This window comes from Delphinapterus leucas, chromosome 4 (genome assembly GCF_059928025.1).
Source record: "Delphinapterus leucas isolate spDelLeu-1000000601 "Yukka" chromosome 4, BTC_Dleu_Yukka2, whole genome shotgun sequence".
Classification (NCBI taxonomy): Eukaryota; Metazoa; Chordata; class Mammalia; order Artiodactyla; family Monodontidae; genus Delphinapterus; species Delphinapterus leucas.
The window spans coordinates 70,615,545-70,636,819 of NC_143132.1; the positions used below are offsets into that span (position 1 = coordinate 70,615,545).

The following is a 21,275-nucleotide window of genomic DNA, read 5'->3' on the forward strand; positions in this document are numbered from 1 at the left end:
TTTTATGATCATTCCTCAGCTTTACCTCCTCATTCCTGTAGCACACACAGAGAGGTAGCAAGCCCCTTCCAGACCTGACCCTTGCCTGCCTTTCCAGTACTTCCCCTGCCTTGCACTGCCCCACCCGGACACTCTTGAAACCCTCAATTACCCTTCAGCCCCCAGACACCTTTGATCGCGCTGATCTCTCTATTGAGAACGTCCTGCCCCTCCTCTCTGCCCATGAAGTGTTTGAATGAGGTCAGATATGTCCTCCTCCAGGGAGCCCTCCCTGACTACTGTCAGAATGGCTTAGAGCTCCTCTGTCCACCCACAGACCCTGTGTCTGCCTCTGTCAGTACTCTCACTGCTACTGGGGTTCCTTTAGCTTTCCTCACTTTCCTCCTCCATGGAGAGGATGGAGCTACCACCCAAGCTCCCTCCTGCTATACCAGAGGCAGAGGGAACACCTCTGCCCCCACCACCAGTCTATCAGTCAGTATTAGCTCCTCCCCATGGGAGGGGGGAGGCCAGTCTGATTGGTCAGGTCTGGGGCCACAGTTCATTGGCAGGTAGAGCCTGGAGCTGAAAGGTGATCACTTTATGATCTCTGCCCACATGTTATTGGGTGATGAGCCCAGCTGGTCATTCTCTCTCTTGATTCCAGCTCCTCAACCAAGGGTCTGAGAGAAGTGGATTCTTAGATTCAAGAGGAAGAAAGTTAGACATGACAGGCTTTGCTTCAACCTTCTGACCTCAGCTGCATTCTCTGCTACCACCCTTATACCCCCGTCCAGGTATCAATACGTAAACTGGCACAGTGTTTCCCATCCTTAAACATACTTCCTCAATCAGAAACCTGGACGGAAGGTAGGACGATGAAATCCTGAACCTCAGACTTCCACACTGACTTATAATCGTTTGTGCAGGATGCACCCTATTGTGTAGGTCAGAGGACTCGTTAGCTTGACTCCCAGAGACATCTGAGAAAATGACCCCTGTTCTGGTTCCTAGTCCTGAGTTCAAGAATGCTCTAGAACTGGGCGGTGCTCACCTTGAAAGTTTGAGGGTGGTGACTGAGGAGTTAGTTCATTTCTGTCTGAATGGCCTGCAACTGTATTTTTACATTACAAAGCTCTGAGATTGGTGAGGTGTACTCGGCTCAGGCGAGGTGGTCGGAGGCACGTGTACAATTGCCCCAGCCATGGATGGGTGCGTGGATGGGTAGACCGACGGCTGGTCAGAGGGTGGGTGGATGGCTGAGTGAATGGATGGATCAATGGGTGAGTGGGTAGATGGTTAGATGGCCTGGTGGATAGATGGATCATTAGACGGATAAATTCGTAAACAGTGTGGCCTAAAGGGAGACATTCGTGGTCCCAGAAGATCTAATGTGACCCTCACTCCTTCCGACGTTTTCCCCTACAACTGTGCACTCCTTGGTTAGACCTTTAGTCTAGGGATCCCTCCCTTTGTCTTTTTAAGAAAATGATGCTACTCTCACTGCCAAATATCCTGACTGTGCTGGCCCTTTTATCATTCTTTAGATAACCGAACTCTCTCTGAATGATCCAGTGTCATCTGTCTCACTTCTCTGACAACCTGAACTTACTGCTGACCCCCGGCATACACGGACAGTACACGATACCTCTTATATGCCACCTCAGATCCTCTCTGCCCCACCTGATTCTGGAGCTGAGGCTGGTGCATCTCAGCTACCACCATAGCAACCAGTTCTGCCGGGCTCCAGTCAATTTAACGCACACAAACCCAACAGTGCCTCATGTCCACAGAGTAGCTGCTTGCAGCAGAACTCGCTAGGTACTCACACAAGTTCAAATCACAAGTGTGGGGTGGCGGGGGCGGGGCGCGTGTTAATGCCCCTCAAGGCTAGCCTTTGACTATGGGAAACGGGAACCAGTGGATGAATTCTCATCCCTTCCTCCCTCTGCAAAGGGGTCATGAGACACGGGTATTCCTGTCATCTCTCAGAAGGGTCCTCTGAGACCAAGTGTTCCGTTGCACATGATACTAAAGGGCCACTAACCCAATGTCATGCCTCCTCACCTGTTCCACTCTTTTCTCTCACTCCTTCCCTGAATGTACCCCCCAGTAAAGCAATAGCACGTAAACTTCTGCTTTCTGGGGAGCCCAGGCTAAGACTCCGTTACTGCTTTACTGATTACTATTACTATTTATACAATATAGTTTTGTTTAAATACAAGATATTTGGACCTAAGTAGAGGTTCGAGTGTTTAGCGTCTGCCATTTCGGTACCCCCAACACCGAGTCAAATGCTGGAATTCTCTCTCATACCCATTCTTCTCTTACTCTTTTCCATAAAGTTAATCACATTGGGAAAGCTCTCATCTTGGATACTTGAATCTTCTGCTGTATATGGTTTTCAAACCCAGGACCATCTTTTTCAGAGGGGATACTTTTTTAGCTTGTTATCCAGGATTCAGAAGAGCAAAAAGCTGAATCAGTAAAGCCTTCTGTGGCTGGCTGAAAAATGGCTCCCCCCAATATATCCACCGCCCAGTCTCTGTTACCTGGGGATGTTTCCTCATTTGCCAAGGCCTTTGCAGGTGTGATGAAGTTAAGACTCTTGAGAGGAGGAGATCATCCTGGATTATCTGGGTGGACCCTAAATGCAATCACATGTATCCTTATAAGAGGGAGGCAGAGGCCCACGTCAGGTGCACACAGGAGAAGGCAGTGTGGTCACACTGAGAGAGATTTGAAGGTGCTGGTCTTAAAGATGGGAGTGATGTGGCCACGAGTCACAGAATGCCAGCAGCCACCAGAAGCTGGAACACGCAAGGATCAAATTCTCCCCTAGAGCCTCTGGAGGGAGCAGAGTCCTGCTAACACCTTGATTTCAGCTCAGTGATACCGATTTTGGACATCTGGTCTCCAGAACTGTGAGGGAATAAGTTTCTGTTGATTTAAGCTACTCAGTTTGTGTAATTTGTTACAGCAGCTACAGGAAACTAGTGTGGCTTCTTCTTCAAAAGGGCCTTCAGAGGACACTAACTCAGCCCTTCATGGATATTGTCTTTAATGATTTCCCATATGCCTATAGTTAACTCAGTGTTTGCTTTCTTTACATTGTTTCTAATGATGTTTGGAAGTCTGGTATTTAACCCCAAAAGTGCATGAACAGTAATTATAAACTAGATCTCACTGTGAACAGTAAGCGTAAACTATCAACAGATCTCACTTTCTAAGAGAGAAGGTTGAGACCTAACTGGCCCCTAATCATGACATTCCCACCCCCAACTTACTTTAAGCCCGTTTCATCCAACAGGTCAACATTTTTCAAAATGGTGTCCAAGGGTCACCTGTGTTGAGTCACCTGAGGCACTCATTAAAAATGTAAAGTCCATGGGGCTTCCCTGGTGGCGCAGTGGTTGAGAGCCCGCCTGCCGATGCAAGGGGACACGGGTTCGTGCCCCGGTCCGGGAGGATCCCACATGCTGCGGAGCGGCTGGGCCCGTGAGCCATGGCCGCTGAGCCTGCGCATCCGGAGCCTGTGCTCCGCAACGGGAGAGGGCCGCGGCAGCGAGAGGCCCGCGTACCGCAAAAAAAAAAAAAAAAAAAAAAAAGTAAAGTCCACGACTCACCCCCAAGCTTCACCTCCAGTATTGAGCTGCAGAAATGTGCACTTTTAACAAGCCTCCCAGGTTTCTTAGCACACTGACTTTGAGAAGCTCTATTACAGAAGAAAGAGGTCAGAACTGATCCCTCCGTGGTTCAGTGGTGAAACCACCAGCTCTGGGCCAGGGCTGAACTCATGTAGGCACAGCCAGGGCCCTGGCCGCCAGACTGGATGCCTGTGATGAATGCCACACTGAGCTCATAGAGGCACCAAAGCTGTCCTGTCCCCTCATGTGTTCATACTGCAAAACAGCTGCAAAGGTGTCCAGAGCGTGGGGCACCACACGTGCTTTTGAGAATGTTGAGTCACCATTAAGTAATTCATGGTAATTTAACTTTTTAATTAAAAAGACCTTCACTAAACAATAATAGCTTACAAATGCATGTACCTTTTGATCTTGCAATTCCACTTTTGGGAGTTTATCCTAGAGATATTCATCATGCTTGTACATATGAACACGATTATTCACTGCAGAACTGACTGTAATAGTAAAAGACTGGAAACAATGCAAATGCCATCATTGTGGAACTGATGAAATAAATTATAGCACATTCATATAATGAAAAAGAAGGAGGAAACAGCATATGTATTGATATGGAAATGTCTCCAAGATAGATTGTTAAGAGGAAAGGCAAGGTACAGAACACATGTATGATACGCTACCTTTTGTGGATGAAAAGGGAGTAATAAAAATCCACGTTCCTATTTGGTTGTACATTCGTAACGAAATGTGGGGACCGTTATCTAAGAAGAGTGGTTATCTCTGGGGTAGGGGGTAGGAACTGAGCAGATGACAAACAAGGATGGGAGGGAGACTTTTCACTACATATACGATTCTACTTTGGGGTTTGGAACCATGTAAGCATATTATTTATTCAAGGAATAAATAATAAAATAAAATTTAAAATAACCATTTATTGTGGCACTCAGAACAAGCAATCTGGTCTGGACACCTGCAAGTCTTGGGGTCCACATGGAGCCCTTCAGACTGGAGGCGTGTTTCAGGGGCCACCGCCATTGCAGTGGGTCCCCTGGTTAGCCGTGGTGCTCCAGACCAGAATGCACATTTCCATCATCCAAAATGACAGGGGGAGGACAGGTCTTTGAGTTTCTTACCAAGGAGAACCAGCTTCACAAAGGTTCTGGGATTTGGGTCCACTGTACCCTGGACAGCTACACGAGGGGAGGGTCCCAGGCTGCCTAGTACTGACAACTCAGTACTCTAGTACTGAGGCATCATCAACTGTTCCCGGCTCACGAGGGAGGAGTGGTGATAGCGATCCCGGGTGGCGAAGTCTGCGTTTTCCTGGGTGAGCTGAGTCATCTCCATGTCAACCCTAGCCAGGGACGGCGCCAAAATTATCTGCTCTTGGTGGGATCGCAGGTTCCTTTGGTGAGAGAAACACGGAGGACGGTCAGAAGGAAAGACCAAACGTTAACCAGCGGCGGTAAGTCTCCTCTGGGATGGAGAAATGATTTGCAAAAATGTCGTGTTTATTAATAAACATGTATTAAACAACATAACTGTTGAAAGCTATATGTACAATACTTCATGAACCCAAAGTATGAGAAATAAGCATCAAAGAGTGAAATTTACCTTCTTTTAGTAGAAATGCATAAAACTGTAAAAATAACCTTCCAAATGCTGTTGTGTTGGGGCTCTGTAGCTTTACTTGGCTTTCTTGTCAAATGAAATAATGGAATGGAGAGGCTGGAAAGCTGGGGTGAGGAGAAAAGAGAAACCTTCTCTTTGGTTCACTGGAAAGAAAGTTGAGGGAGGAACGATTTCCAGAGCCAAGGTTTACAGAGCAAGCAGCTACACGGTCAAGTGCAAGGGCTTTTGGTACCAAGCTCACCTAAGGCAAAGAGCGAGTCCCAATACGGATGCCATTGTCACTGAAGGGTCCGCAGAAGAGTTGGAGTTGGAATCAACTGGTAAAGAAACATGTTAGCGATGTGTGAAGAAACTGCTGACAGCAGAAAGGAGTAAGGAAAGACCATCCTGGCAGCCAGGGTATATATAGAAGACAGAGACAGTCACAGCTCTGCCACGAATCATGTTGGTGGCCTCAGGCAAACCTCTTCACCTCCTTGTGCCTCTATTTCCTCACCTTCTCAGGCCCCTTCTAGTTCCTTCCGCCTATGCTAGGTCCTGAAATCACACCTTAGGCATAGATTTTTCTCTTAAAACTTTACCCTGAGAGAATCATTTGCTTTATAAGTAGCAGCGCTCAACTGTTTAAATAAGGAATATATTTATTTGATAGTTGTAAAAAACTGGTAGAAACCTTGTTATAAATCTGTGGAACTTAAGCAGAAAGCTTCACTGACTAGAAAACCGTGCTGTTATAGGAGTTTGGATCACACGACTAAGGCTTTGCAGCTGCTTGTTTCTTAAGGTCAGGCTTAATTTCACATAATTCTGGGAACTGTAGGTGTAACAGAGGAAGTAACAGCCAAATTCCTTCGCCCAAAACACCCTACAATATTATTCTTCTTTGGTTTTGAAGAGCATCTGGGGCAACAGGTGTGAAAAATACTCAAAATTACAAAAGAGAAAACACAGCTACCAATTTCTACTTTTAAATGGATCACCATTTCTTAGTCCTTTCACCCTCCTGAACAACCATCACAAAATATCGCTCAGTCACCATGATGAGGCCAGCAAATTTGACACTGAGACTTAGCTGAGGCCTCCACCAACCACTCCACAAGCTCACAGAGCTATGAATAGTGTGGACTAGGTTCTCTTCCAGCCAAAGTACTGCCCTTTTCTAAGAATAATCTCCTCCTAATACATTCTTCTTTCCACATTGCGCAACAGTGATCTCAGAGGTGAAATTCCAGAAATTCAGAGTCCAAAAAAGAGTAGTGACCTCCCATGGTCATTTGCAGGCTTTCAAAGCCTACAATACCTAAAAACATTCATGTAAAATCAGATAAGGCCAAATACTCTCAACCACACACCAGCTGTAGCTCCAGAATCTGCAGGCAGCTTTCACACAGAATCTATTTCCACTTAAACTCTACTTGCCCTCAGGCCTAGGAGGCTGGGGAAAATGGATCAGTGCAGTGATCTCAGATCAGTGCTGTGATCTGAGTCACCCAACCTGGTGCCTCAGCCTGGAAGAGAGGCAGAGAGGTGACACACCCACACCACAGCGCCATACAGGACATTTAGCCCAGCTTCCAAGCAAACAGCAGGGAATTACCCCCCTACACAGCACTCTCCCTGCCAGCCCTCTCCCTGTTGGTTTCCTGCTCCTTTCATCATCATTTGGTGCTGGATCTAGCATCCAGCCTTCATTTCTTGGGCCAACTTGAACAGATTGGCAGTGCTTATAAAAAGTTGTCTTAAGAAGGATTCTTGGGAGGGAGAAATGGGGAGTTATTGTTTAATGGGTATAGAGTTTCCATTTTGCAAGATGAAGAGTTCTGGAGGTGCTTGGAGGTGACGCCTCATAACAGTATGAATGTACTTAATACCATTAAACTGTATACTTTAAAAAATTCTATGGTATGTGTGTTTTACCACAATAAAAGAAAATGGGGAAAAAAATTCTGAACTTACATCTGGGATCAATGGGAAAGGGTCCCATAATCCATCAGCAACGTCTGGGCGTGGAAGGTGGAAATATTGGCAAGGGCAACCCAGACTTCTAGAGTTTCAAAAACAAACCAACAAAATGAAACCAAATAAACACTTAGTTGGGTTCTGCCTGGATTTTCCCAGCCTGTAGCTTTGGCCCCTCACTGATATTGAAAGGGGAGGGAGGTAATTTCCAGAGTCTTGAGGCCTTCAAAGGTGAGGACGCATTGGCACTGGAAGGGTAGAGGAGGAAGAGAGAGATTAGGGCACTCATGAAAACTTACCTTCCCTGTGAGGCCTTCTCCTGTTTCTCAGGGAAGTCTGTTCTTCCCTTTCCCTGAATATTTGAACACGGAGATCCCACAGAAATCCTGCAGGATCACTACTCTGTTTCTGTACTTGGCCTCTGCACTTTCACCAATACAGTCATGTCAACTACCTCTGACTTGAGATGGAAGAATGGGAGTTCTCTGGGCCTTGGTCTTGTGTGTGAGTACTAACGCTAGTGTGTCTTACACTGTGAACTCACTGAGAGTAACTCTCTTGACTTATATCACTCTGCAACCAGATTCTAAAGAAAGCCTCTGTTCATGATTCCTGAGGATAAGAAGACATGGGCCAAAGGAAGCTTCTGAGAAGCTAAAGCAGGGAGGCTGGGTGGTGGAGGGCTGTGAGGAGCAGTCTGAGTTTCCTTGAGGTTCTCAATCGTCAGGTATTCACACCACAGTTCACCCAAGCCCAGCAAGAAATGAAACACCCTTAGCACATCCCAGCCCCTCATCCTGGCCCCAGATTGGCACAGACCTGTAGGAGGGGATCAGAAGAGACCTCATCCATCTGAAAAGGCTGAAGTTGGAGGCTAAACCTGCAGGGAAGACATAGACATAAATATTTATGAAGGCTCTACGTATGCATCTAGAATCCCAGGTTTAATGGGATAAATATACATCCCCTGACACACACACAATAGCACAAAAAAATTGTTTTTCCTTTTTCAGTCTAACCAAACAACATTCATTGTAATACTCTGACAGCAACCTGCTAAGGACTTCATATTTATATGTAGTTTCCAAAAGTTGATTTCTAAACTCCAAAATCCCAAGAAAGAAACTGAATGCATTTATAGAGAAAGCAGCACAGGACTTGCTAACTTCAGTCTTTGGAATTTTTAATTTTTTTAAATTTTGATAATTTTTTTCCTTAGATTCAAACTGATTATGTGTTTAAGTAGACACTATAAAGTCCCCTACTAGACCATACACTCTTTGAGGCCAGGAAGCACATCTTTTTCATCTGGTAACACACACAGCACAACAGCCACAGGATCTGGCCCTTAGGAAGTTTTCTTCAGGTGCTGGGTGAATCAAATAGCGCCTGTGGAATAGCATGTGGAAATGTTAGTGCTGAAGTCTGAAGTGAGATTGTTGTTGACAGTGACCAAATATCCTGACATCAGACGCACTGTGGTTTGAATATGGTTTATCAACTTTGTTTAAAAAGCTTTTTATTTAAATCCATTTCTCCTTTGGTGTGAGTTTTTTAAAAATCTCACAAAATGAATTATATATAACTTTAGGAAAGCAAATGAAACGTAATTTTATAAAGTGCTTTTCCAAATTATATATACTCACTCCACCATATTCATATTTTATATATATGTGTGTGAGTGTGTGTGTGTGTGTGTGTGTGTGTGTGTGTGTGTATATATATATATGGCTGGTTGAAAACTGGTTAATTAGATCATGTTCAATATATGATCAGGAAGTGAGCATTATTTTAAGAGGCTTATGTTAGAATCTTGACTAATGTCAACAGTATGCAGCTGCTAACATGTATTTAGAAAATAAACATAAATATTCTATTAACTGGTCCTACCTATTGATGCTCATTTAGATTCTAAATTATCTAAATTTTAGATGAAGATTGGCCTGAAATTTGATTTCATACTTTCCTGTAAATAAATTTCTGGGAAATATTTAAATTTCTTAGGATCAAACTAACTTCTAAGAAATTCAGAAGCAATCACTGATGTAATCACTATGTTAATTAAAATATATTTTCTCCATTAAATTAGCTGATATAAGGACCCTTAGTATGACTTTTTCTAAAGCATTATTTTTAATGTACATGTGATTCAAGTGTTTGAAGCGCATTTCTTTCAGAAATGTATATCAGACTATTCTAATTTGGAAGCATTTTTTTTCATTTTGCCTGGATTGTTATGGTCCATCTGATTTAGTTAGGACTTAAAACTACATAATTACTTTATTTTAAAAATTGGGACATTGTAGAATTTTGATGAAAAGGGCTCTTGAATGTATTTTTAAAACAGCTTTATTATTGAGGAATAACTGACATACAGTATTGATAATATTTTCTTCCTTTCCTTATTCTTTTTTTTTTTTTTTTTGCGGTACGCGGGCCTCTCACTGTTGTGGCCTCTCCCGCCGCAGAGCACAGGCTCCAGACGCGCAGGCTCAGCGGCCATGGCTCACGGGCCCAGCCGCTCCGCGGCATGCGGGATCCTACGGGACCGGGTCACGAACCCGTGTCCTCTGCATCGGCAGGCGGACTCTCAACCACTGTGCCACCAGGGAAGCCCCTTCCTTTCTTTATTCTTGGTGATCTGGCACTTGGGGTCTTGATTCTAGAGGTGCTAATTCCTAGAGATAGGAAACAACTCCCCTATGAGCACACCTTTGATATACAAACCGACCAATCCAGAGCCCGCGCCCCCAACCATCTCCTTTATCAAGCTCTCACACATCAAGCCAATATTCCCCTACCTTAAATCACCCCAGGGCCAAAAACCAGACAACTAGAGACCACCCCCTATAACCCAGAGTTCCCTGAAATTATTCAAACTACCTAATCCTAAACTTATTCAGCTATCTACCTGCCTTGTCCATTCTTTCCCACTAAAAGCCTAATAAAGGCTATGGGCCATGCTCTCCCCACTTCCTCTTTTGCCTCCTGACCAACCCTGGTCCTCTCCGCTGTGGCCCTGCATGACCCTCCTGTTCCTAGGGATCTGTGAGTATAAACTTCTTTCTTCATGATAATAATTTCTGTGTCTGTGTGTCTTATCATACCTGATTAAAACAAATCCCAGGTACATTTTTAGAACAAACTACATGCATTTAAAGTGTACAATTTGGTAAGTGTTGACACATGCGTATACTGTGAAATCATCACTAAAAGCAAGATAATGAACATATCCATCCCCTCCAAAAACTCCCTCAAGCCACTTCATAAGACCTCCCTCCCTCATATCCACACTCCCACCCTCATCCAAAGGCAACCACTGATAGTGCTGTCATTAGAGATTAGTTTGCATTTTTAATAATTACATATGTATATATGTAAAATATTACATTATGTACTCATTTTTTCTGGTTTCTTTCACTCAGCACAGTTATTTTGAGATTCATGCTATTGCATATATCGATAGTTCATTCATTTTATTACGGAATAGTATTCCGTTGTATGGCTACACTATACTTACAGAGTAACCTGTTGATGGACATGTGAACTGTTTTCAGTTTTTGACTATTACAAACTAAGCTGCTATAAATATTCATATACACGTTTTTGTATGCCCGTATGCTTTTAATTCTCTTTGGTAAATACCTAGGAGTACGGTCGCTAATTCATATAGCAGATATATATATTTTTTAATACACTGCCAAATGGTTTCACGAAGTGATCGTATTATTTTTACATTTTCATCAGCTATATATGATAGCTCTAGCTGCTCCACATCCTTGCCAACATTTGGCATGATCAGTATTTTTAATTTTAATCACCCTGATAGGTGTATAATAATATTATAGTGTGGTTTTAATTTGCATTTCTTAATGACTAATCACACTGAATACCTTTTCACGTGCTTATTTGTCAACCATATATGTTCTTTGCTGAAACCTATTTAAAACTTATGCCTATTTAAAATTTTTTGTTGTTTTCTTATTACTGAGTTTTGAGGGTTTTTATATATTCTAGGTACAAGTCCTTTTCAAACATGTGATTTGCTAATATTTTCTCATAGTCTATGGCTTGCCTTTGTATTCCTTTACCGGTGTGTTTGGAGGAACAGTCCTTAATTTTGATGAAGTCCAATTTATCAATATTTTTTCCTGCTTTTGGTGTTGTATCTAAGAAATCTTGGTCTCACTCATAGTCACAAATTTTTCCCTATATTTTCTAGGATCCATTTGGAGCTATTTTTACATTGTATGATGTATGAAGTTTGTTTTTTGCTTGTGGATTTCCAATTGTTCCAGCAGCATTTGCTGAAAAGACTATTTTTTTCCTCCACTGAATTGCCTTTGCAATTTCTGGACTCTCTACTCTGTCCATTGATTTTTTTAATCTATCTTGATTCCAATACCATGCTGTCTTGATTACTTTAGCTTTACAGTTAGTTTTGAAATCAGGTAGTGTTAAGTCTTGCAACTTTGTTTTTCTTTTACAAAGTTGCTTGGGCTATTCTAGGTCCTTTGAATTTCCATATAAATACTTTAGGATCTGCTTTCCAATTTCTACAAAAAAGGCAGCTGTGATTTTGATTGGGATTATATCTAATCTATAGAAAATTCTGAGGTGAAATGTCATCTTAAGAATATTGAATTGAACCTTCGATTCATGAATATAGTATAAATCTTCATTTATTTCTTTAATTTCTTCTTTAATTTCCTCTCAAAATGTTTTGTAGTTTTCTTCTTCTAGTCTGTAAATATGGTGAATTACATTGATTGATTAAGAATGTTAAACCAGGGCCTAGAGACTGTCATACAGAATGAAGTAAGTCAGAAAGAGAAAAACAAATATTGTATATTAATGCATATATGTGGAATCTAGAAAAATGGTACAGATGAACCTATTTGCAAAGCAGAAATGGAGACACGGATGTAGAGAACAAATCTATGGACACCAAGGGGGCGAAGGAGAGGTGGGATGAATTGGGAGATTGGGATTGACATATATACACTACTACGTACAAAACAGATAACTACTGAGAACTGATAGATAACTAAAATAGATAACTAATGAGAACCTACTGTATAGCGCAGGGAACTCTACTCAATGCTTTGTGGTGACCTAAATGGGAAGGAAATCCAAAAAAGAGGGGATATATGTATACATATAACTGATTCACTTTGCTGTACAGACACAAACTAATACAACACTGTAAAGCAACTATAGGCCAATAAAAATTTAAAAAAAGAGAGAGGGAGAATGTTAAACTAACCTTGAATTCCTAGGACAACCCATTTGGTTATGATGTATTATTATGCTTTTTATATTATTTTGTATTCAATTTGTTAAAGTCTTGTTAAGAAGTTTTATATCTATGTTCATGAGGGATATTGGTGTGCAGTCTTCTGAAGCATTTGTTTCAAATTGATATTCTCTCTTCCTTAAGTGTTAGATAGTTTTCATTAGTGACGCCATCTGGGCCCAAGGTTTTCTTTATGGGAAGGTTTTTTAATGACAAGTTTAATTTCTTTCATAGATGACCTAAACAGCCCTATATGTCTTCTAGAGTGAGCTTTGATATTTGATAGTTTGTATCTTTTGAGGAATTTGTCCAATTCATCTGTCAAAGTTATTGCATAAAGCTGTTTAAAACACTTCCTTATTTTCCTTTTTAATGTCTGTAGACTCTCCAGTCATGTCATTTCTCTCACTCCTGGTGTTGAGCATTTGTGTTTCCTCTCCTTTTATTCTGATCAGTCTGGGTAGAGGTTTGTTAATTTTATTGATCTCACATAACCAGCTTTTTGTTTCACTGGCATTCTCTATTTTTCCCTGTTTTATATTTTATTGATTTCTACTTTGATCTTCATGGTTTCCCTGTTTCTTCTTACTTGGGTTTAATTTGTTCTTTTTCTCTAGTTTCTTAAGTGGGAAACTGGGGTTATTATTTTGAGACATTGTTTTCTTTTCTAATATAAGCATTTGACGCAGTAAATTTCCCTCTAAGTAGTGAATTATCTGCGTCCCACAATTTTGATGTTATATTTTCATTTTCATTCTGTTCAAATACTTTTTAATTTTACTTATTTCTCCTTTGAACCATGAGTTATTTAGTTTCTTTAGTTTACTTAGTGCTCCTTAGTGTTCTTAGTCATTTAGTGTTATTCAGTGTTCTTTAGTTTCTAAATATTTGGGAATCTTCCAGATATCTTTCTGGTATTTATTTCTAATTTACTTCCCCTTTTGTTCTTGAATTGACTTGAATACCCTTAAACTTTCTGAGGCTTTAAAACATGTCCTAGAATATGGTTTATGCTCGTAAATGTTTCATGTGCACTTAAAAATATATATTCTGCTGTTGTTAGGTAGAATATTCTATAAATATCAATTTGGCCATGTTTATTGATAATATTATTCAAGTCTTCTAAAGCCCTACTGATTTTTTGCCTACTTGTTTTATCAATTATTGAGAGAGAGGTGTTGAAATCTATGACTATAATCGAGAATTTTTCTACTTATTATTGCAGATCTATCAGGCTTTGTTTTTTATATTTCAAAGCTCTGTTTTTAAGTGCATAAATGTTAAGATTTATTATGTCCTCTTGATTAATTTTCCCTTTGTCTTTATGAAATGACCCTCTTTATCCCTGGTAATATTCTTTTCTCTGAAATCTACTTTGTCTGATGTTAATATAGTCACTCCAGCTTTGTCTGATTTATCTTACCATGATATATCTTTTTTCCATCCTTTTACTCTTAACTTATTTGTGTCTTTATATTGAAAGTAGGTTTCTTGTAGATAGCATATAGTTGGATCATGCCTTTTTATTCAATCTGACAATCTCAGTGCTTAGACCTTTTAATTGGGAGTGTTTATTTCATTTTATTTTTTTAATTATCTTTTAAAAAATTTTTAATTTATTTTTATTTTTGGCTCTGTTGGGTCTTCGTTGCTGCACGTGGGCTTTCTCTAGTTGCCTCGAGTTAGGGCTACTCTTCATTGTGGTGCTCGGGCTTCTCGCTGTGGTGGCTTCTCTTGTCATGGAGCACGGGCTCTAGGTGCATGGGCTCCAGTAGTTGTGGCGTGCAGGCTTCAGTAGTTGTGGCTCATGGGCTCTAGAGCGCAGGCTCAGTAGTTGTGGCACACGGGCTTAGTTGTTCCACGGCATGTGGGATCTTCCCAGACCAGGGCTCAAACCCGTGTCCCCTGCATTGGCAGGTGGATTCTTAACCACTGCGCCACCAAGGAAGTCCTTGATTGGGAGTGTTTAGACTATTTAAAATTAGTGTGGTTATTGATATGGCTAGATTTATATAAACCACCTTGCTATTTGTTTTTGGTCTATTATCTTTTTCTCTTTTTTCTAATTAACATTGATCTGAGTATTTTTAATTCAATTTTATCCCCTTTATTGACTTATTACTTGTAATTCTTTGCTGTGTTAGAGGCATACCTCATTTTACTGGACTTTGTTACTGTGCTTCCCAGTCTTGCATCTTTTACAAGTTGAAGGTTTGTGGCAACCCTGGATCAAGCAAGTCTATCAGGGCCATTTCCCCAACAGCATTTGCTCACTCTCTGTGTCTGTGTCACATTTTGGTAATTCTTACAATATTTCAAACTTTTTCATTATTATTATATTTCTCATGGTGATCTGCGATCAGTCATCTTTAATGTTACTATTATGACTTGATGAAGGCTCAGATGATGGTTAGCCTTTTTTAGCGATGAAGTATTTTAAAATTAAGTTATGCACATTGTTTTTTAAGACATAATGCTATTGCATACTTAACAGACTACCGTATAGTGTAAACGTAACTTTTATATGTACTAGGAAACAAAAATATTTGTCTGACTCGCATTATTGCAATATTCCAGTGATCTGGAACTGAACTCACAATATTTCCAAGGTATACTGGTAGTTTAGTAGTTGCTTTAGGGTTTGTAGTACACATTTTTAACTTATCACAGTCTACCTTTAAGTGATATTTTAGTACTTCACATATACTATAAGAAACTTCCAACAGTATATCCCCATTTCTTCCCTCCTGGCCCTTGTGCTATCGTTGTCATCCATTTTACTTCTACATGTCTTACAAACCTCACGATTTATTATTATTTTTCATTTGTTATCATTTACGCGCATGCCATATTTTTTCTCCTAGACTGTCGGCTCCTTGAAAGCGGGATTTGTATCTGAGTCAGTGTTGGCATTTAGTAGGTGTTCGAAACAGGTTTTTTTCAATAAATGCTAAAAGAGAAGAAAGGAGGTGGTGGCAAAATGACTCTGTTGCTTACCAAGGTGAAGCCCAGAACTGGTCCAACCAATGTAGAGATACACAATGGCAGCAACACCCATGTTAACCAGGGTGTAGACCCACTGGATCACAAACATGATGAGAAGGGACCCAACAGCCTGTGGAAACAGAAGGAAGTGCAAGTCAGCTAATGGTTTAAACACACAGTAAGCAAGCCACAAGGCTAGGGCCTTAAGAAACAACAGTCCTCTCGTCAACCTCTGAACACTCTATAAGTCTGAATAATTGAAGTTCACTCATAATTCAAAAAACCCCTCGATATTTGAGAAGACATTATCCTGAAAGTACCCTCTAATCAAAACAATCAATAAATAGACATTCTATCCTAGGTCCTTGTTCTACTCCTTTCTAGGAGAAACAAGTTAGAGTAAAATTATGCTAATATGGTGTATCTAGAAATAAGGTGACTCAGAGTTTATCAGGGATGATTAATTATTTAAAAAGTAAACCATTGATTAAAATAAGTGGTTCATTAAACGTAATCTTGCCATATGTAGCCTCATCTAAATTCTAATATAACAGGCAGTTAAATCACATTGCTCCTAATGAGACTCCTCTTTCCTCCCCCAACTCCCACCACAAGATCACACATGTATCCACCTGAATTAAGTCTCAAGGACAGTTGAGATCAAAATGAACTTACTCACCCCCAACAGGGAGACCCAGGGGTTGCATATGCGAGTGTAGAAAGAAGTTGGTCTCCTCTGGATATCTTGTTCCTGGAGCCTGGACTTTAGGAAGAAATCTAAAAAATAAATGAGCCAAAATCCTTGGTTACTAATTTGTTACCAAACCCTCTAGTATTTTTATTAGCAAATACTTATGAGCTCCTCTTTTCCAATTTTGTAACTCAGCCTAAAAGACAATTTCCACTCATTTCAACCATTAATGCCCTTTGCCACAACTGAGGCTTGTCTTTACCAGAAAGCTTACACCTCCTAAATCGTGATTTCAATCAATTTACTCTCAGCCCATCACCTCCATTTTTTCTCATTCGCTCTGCTGTCTCCCACCCCAACTACTCATAGACCACAGAGGGACCTTCAGTCAACTTGCCCTAGTATGTTTTTGCTTCCTATCACCTACCTCCTCTTTTCACTACCCTCTTACCTAGCTTAGATTCCGTGATCCAAGACTCTCAGCAAGTACTCCCTTGGATATGTTATCTGCTTCCATGCTTCAGCACCACTCAGAAGTCTTATACCTAGTCAACTCATTCTCCTTCTCTCTGATGTAACAAATTCCCAACCTCTCCTCTCAAAAGACAGCTTTTATATCCTCTCACCACCAAATCTACCAACCCACTTTCATCTGTACCCTCTCTTCTGCCTTTCTGTTTTCAGAGTAGATGAACAGTTCTGGCTCCTACCTAAGGCCCATCCCTGTATTTGTGCCCTGCTCAAGGATTTTGCTTTTGCTTCGTCAATTTTTCCATAGTCTACTAGATCATCCCCATCAAACACAAATACACTGTAATTTCTCCCAACTAAAGAAATACCTTCTGGTCACCCTTTAGCTACTATCCTATTTTTTGGTCTCCCTTATAGCAAAACTTCTCAGAAGAATTGCCTATATGGTTTCTACCTTCCATTGTTTCCTCAACCTACTTTTAGGGTTGTATATACCATTCCACTAAAACGACTCTACCTAAGGTTGGCAATGACTTGAATCTTTTCAAATTCAATGGTCAGCTCCTCATCTTACTTGACCTTTCAGATAGCACCTGACACATGTGATCACTTTCTTCTTATTGAAACACATTCTTCTCTTGGTTCCTAGGATGCCTCAGTTTCCTAGTTTTCCTCCTACCTCACTGCCCACTTCTTCTCAGGCTCCTTTGCTGGATCACCTCCTCCTTCCAACCTCCAAGTATTGGAGAATCCTAGCATTCATTCAGTCCTCAGCACTCTTCTTTATTGCAGTTAGGTGTGGCCATGTGACTAAGTTCTCACCAATGGAATGTGAACACAAGTGGTGTCACTTCTGCATCAGAGTCTTTGAGAGAGTAGGTGTGCCTCTTCTCTGTGTCCGAAATCAGAACGTGGTAACTCAGTCTTGATTTTGCTCATTATAAGGACTTAGGGGATGGTGAAGTCATAAAAATGGAAGGAGCCTGGGTCCCTGAAGCAATGCATGGAGGAGAGCCTCCCACTGATTTGGAACACCCTTCCTGGACTGTTAGTGCAAGTGAGAAATAAATTTCCATTGTGTTTGAGCCACTGTGTTTTTGTTTATTTGTGATAGCAGTTTAGCCTCCCTTAATTAATATACCTCAAAACAGGCTTTAGGTCCTTCTCTTACTTCTATACAATCTATTCCTTATGAAGCCAGTGATCTTCTTAAGGCTGGATCTGATCATATCACACCTCTAGCTACAACCTTCCGTGACCTTCTGTCATAATCACCATGGAGTGCATGGCCCTACACAGGACTGACCTCTGCTTTCCTTGCTATACTCATCTCCTACCTCTCTCCCCCCGCCCACTCCTCTCCACTCACTGCTGGACTTCTGCTCTTCTTGGAATTTGCCAACCCAATTTCCATCTGTACCTTTATACATGCCATTTCCTCTGCCTATAATTCTTCTCCCACATCTCTGCATGGTTCACTGCTTTATACAATTCAGTTCTCCATTAAAATATCCTCTTCTCAAAGAGATCTTTTCTGAAAAAACTATCTGAAACAGAACCACCCTCCCCACTCTAGTCTCTATCCTGTTACCCCACTTTATTACTCATCATACTATTTATCACTTACTGACATCACAGTATGTGTGTTTGCTTGTTTATTATGTGTCTTTCCTGCTAGAATGCAAGTTCAATGACAGCAGAGACCTTCTATGTCTGTTCAGCATGTTCCCCACCCCCAGCACCTAGAACAGCACTTGGAATGTAGTAAATGTCCCATACGTGAAGCTAAACGAATGACCAATCATCCTAGGTCCCAGAGAAGTCTTCATCCTCTCAACATGTCTGCCTTTACCATATACTTCCAACTATTATACTTATCTTTTATACCTCCATATCTTGAGGGCAAGGGCCGTCTTTTGTATCTCTAAATACCAAATCTAGGCATGTAGGGGTCTGTGTATAGGAAGTGCTCAAGAAGTGTCTCCTTATTAACTGTGGATTAAAATAAACTCTGCCAGAAGACGTAAATAGACATTTCTCCAAAGAAGACATACAGATGGCCAACAAGCACGTGAAAAGATGCTCATCATTGCTAATTATTAGGAAAATGCAAATCAAAACTACCATGAGGTATCACCTCATATGTCAGAATGGCCATCATTAAAAAGTCTACAAATAACAAATGCTGGAGAGGGTGTAGAGAAAAGGGAACCCTCTTATACTGTTGGTGGGAATGTAGATTGGTGCAGCCATTATGGAAAACAGTATGGAGGTTCCTCAAAAAACTAAAAATAGAGTTGCATATGATCCGGCAATCCCAACCCTGGGCATGTATCTGGACAAAACTATAATTCAAAAAGATACATGCACCCCTACGTTCATTGCAGCACTATTCACAATAGCCGAAACATGGAAACAACCTAAATGTCCAACAACAGATGAATGGATGAAGAAGATGTGGTGTATATATACAATGGAATACTTCTCAGCCATAAAAATGAATGAAATAATGCCATGTGCAGCAACATGGATGGGCCTAGAGATTATCATACTAAGTGACGTCAGACAGAGAAAGACAAATACCAAATGATATCACTTATATGTGGAATCTAAAATATGACACAAATGAACTTATCTACAAAACAGAAATAGACTCACAGACATAGACAACAGACATGGTTGTCAAGGGGGAGGGGGGTGAGGGAGGTATGGATTGGGAGTTTGGGATTAGCAGGTGCAAACTATCATATATAGGATGGATAAACAGCAAGGTCCTGCTGTATAGCACAGGGAACTATATTCAATATCCTGTGATAAACCGTAATAGAAAAGAATATGAAAAAGAATGGATATATACATATATATATGAATCACTTTGCTGTACAGTAGAAATTAATACAGTATAAAGCAACTATACTTCAATAAAATAAATTTTAAAGAATTCTTCCAAGGTGCATGACTGATTTGAATTGATGGCTCTATTCTTTTTTTTAAAAGAAAAGACACTATTAAGATTGTCTTTGATTACATTGTATACTTTCAACATGTGCAATGCATGATTCATTTTTTCAATCACAGGCTTAGTGAAATACAGCTGCTCCATTGATAATTAAGAAGAAACACTACTGGTGAAGAACTTAGATTTCTGCCTCTCTGAGGTTTGCCAAATGTTAAGCTCACTGTTTCACACTTGATCTTGACCTTGCACCAACTCAATTACACTGTACCCAAGGGAGTTGTGTGTATGTGTATGTGTTTTCTGAGGAACTCCAGGGAGAGTCATAGGAAGGGGTGTGTCTTCCAGGCAAGCACAGTGCAGTTTTACACATCAGCAATGCAAGGGAGAATTCAGTCAGTGATGCTCAATGACTCTGAATAGGTATGACAGACAATGCAGGCGGACAATTATTCAGAATTCTGAACAGCTATGGTTTCAAAACCCTTCCAAAATGACAGAAGGAATTTTTTTTCTCTTTTCAAGGATTATGCTAGAAGAAATAAGTCTTACAGACTAGTGGTGGGAGGAGACCGCTTCTCGTGTTAGAAGTACTAGAATAACAACTGGGAAGGCAACTTTATCAAGCTTTAGTCACAAAACAAACAAACAGGTAAGCAGAACCATGCATTAGGCATGTTAAAAATATCAAATATAGGGCTTCCCTGGTGGCGCAGTGGTTGAGAGTCCGCCTGCCGATGCAGGGGACACGGGTTCGTGCCCTGGTCTGGGAGGATCCCACATGCCGCAGAGCGGCTGGGCCCGTGAGCCATGGCCGCTGAGCCTGCGCGTCCGGAGCCTGTGCTCCGCAACGGGAGAGGCCACAACAGTGAGAGGCCCGCGTACCGCAAAAAAAAAAAAAAAAAAAAAAAAATCAAATATAATAAACATAATGCATAACATTAAATTGTCTTTTAAAATCTAGTGGTATGTCTAACAAGTTCTATGTTCACAAAACTCATGCAGAAATAAAGACTTTTTAAGCATGAAGGGGGAAGACATTATGTCAATTTTTAAAATCACGAATTTAAATAATTTTACAGAAATTACTTAAAAATCAATATTAAACCATCTCTGGAAATGCACTCCATAACTTTATCAGGATAAATAAACACATAGTTCTAGCTGGCATGTACAAACCAAGAATGTGCGTTGATGTGGTTCACAAAGGATCATGTTTCAGGTTCATGTGGGATCTTATCATGTTGATTCTATAATCTTTTAACCACTTTCCAAATGCTGCACATTTAAGTTATTTCTAGGTTGTCATTAGCACCAACAATGCAGCTATGAGACTCCTGTACATATTTACGGTTTGTTGTTTGGTTTGGGGTTGTTTCCTTGAGATACAATCCCCCAAAACAGATTTACTAAGTCAGAGCAATTAGGCAGTTTTATATTTCTTGTTACATCTTGAAAGCTCACTCTCCAGAAAGAATGAACCAGAGGGACTTCCAGCTACCACAATGTAAAGAGGTCAGTGAATCCTCTCCGTAAGAGACAGGTATACAGCTAGACAAAATCATCAAAAACAATCACGTGGGGCTCTAGAAATTTACCAAACGGAGACAACAAACCAAGAAGTGTTTATTTTTTCAAAAACTGCTGGAGCTGAGGGTAAGG

General features: G+C 40.8%; 1 protein-coding gene across 1 annotated transcript in view; it reads right to left on the minus strand.

Annotated features, from left to right (window-relative positions):
* Window positions 1–861: 861 nt before the first annotated feature.
* Window positions 862–21,275, minus strand: part of SLC12A8 (solute carrier family 12 member 8) — a 135,597-nt gene continuing 115,183 nt past the window's right edge. The window contains exons 10-13 of the mRNA XM_022567706.3: window positions 16,175–16,272; window positions 15,508–15,625; window positions 8,034–8,094; window positions 862–5,028 (exon numbers count right to left, since the gene is read on the minus strand). Of these exons, the coding sequence (XP_022423414.2) occupies window positions 4,863–5,028; window positions 8,034–8,094; window positions 15,508–15,625; window positions 16,175–16,272 (443 nt within the window). The 3' untranslated portion in view covers window positions 862–4,862. The remainder of the gene's footprint in view (window positions 5,029–8,033; window positions 8,095–15,507; window positions 15,626–16,174; window positions 16,273–21,275) is intronic.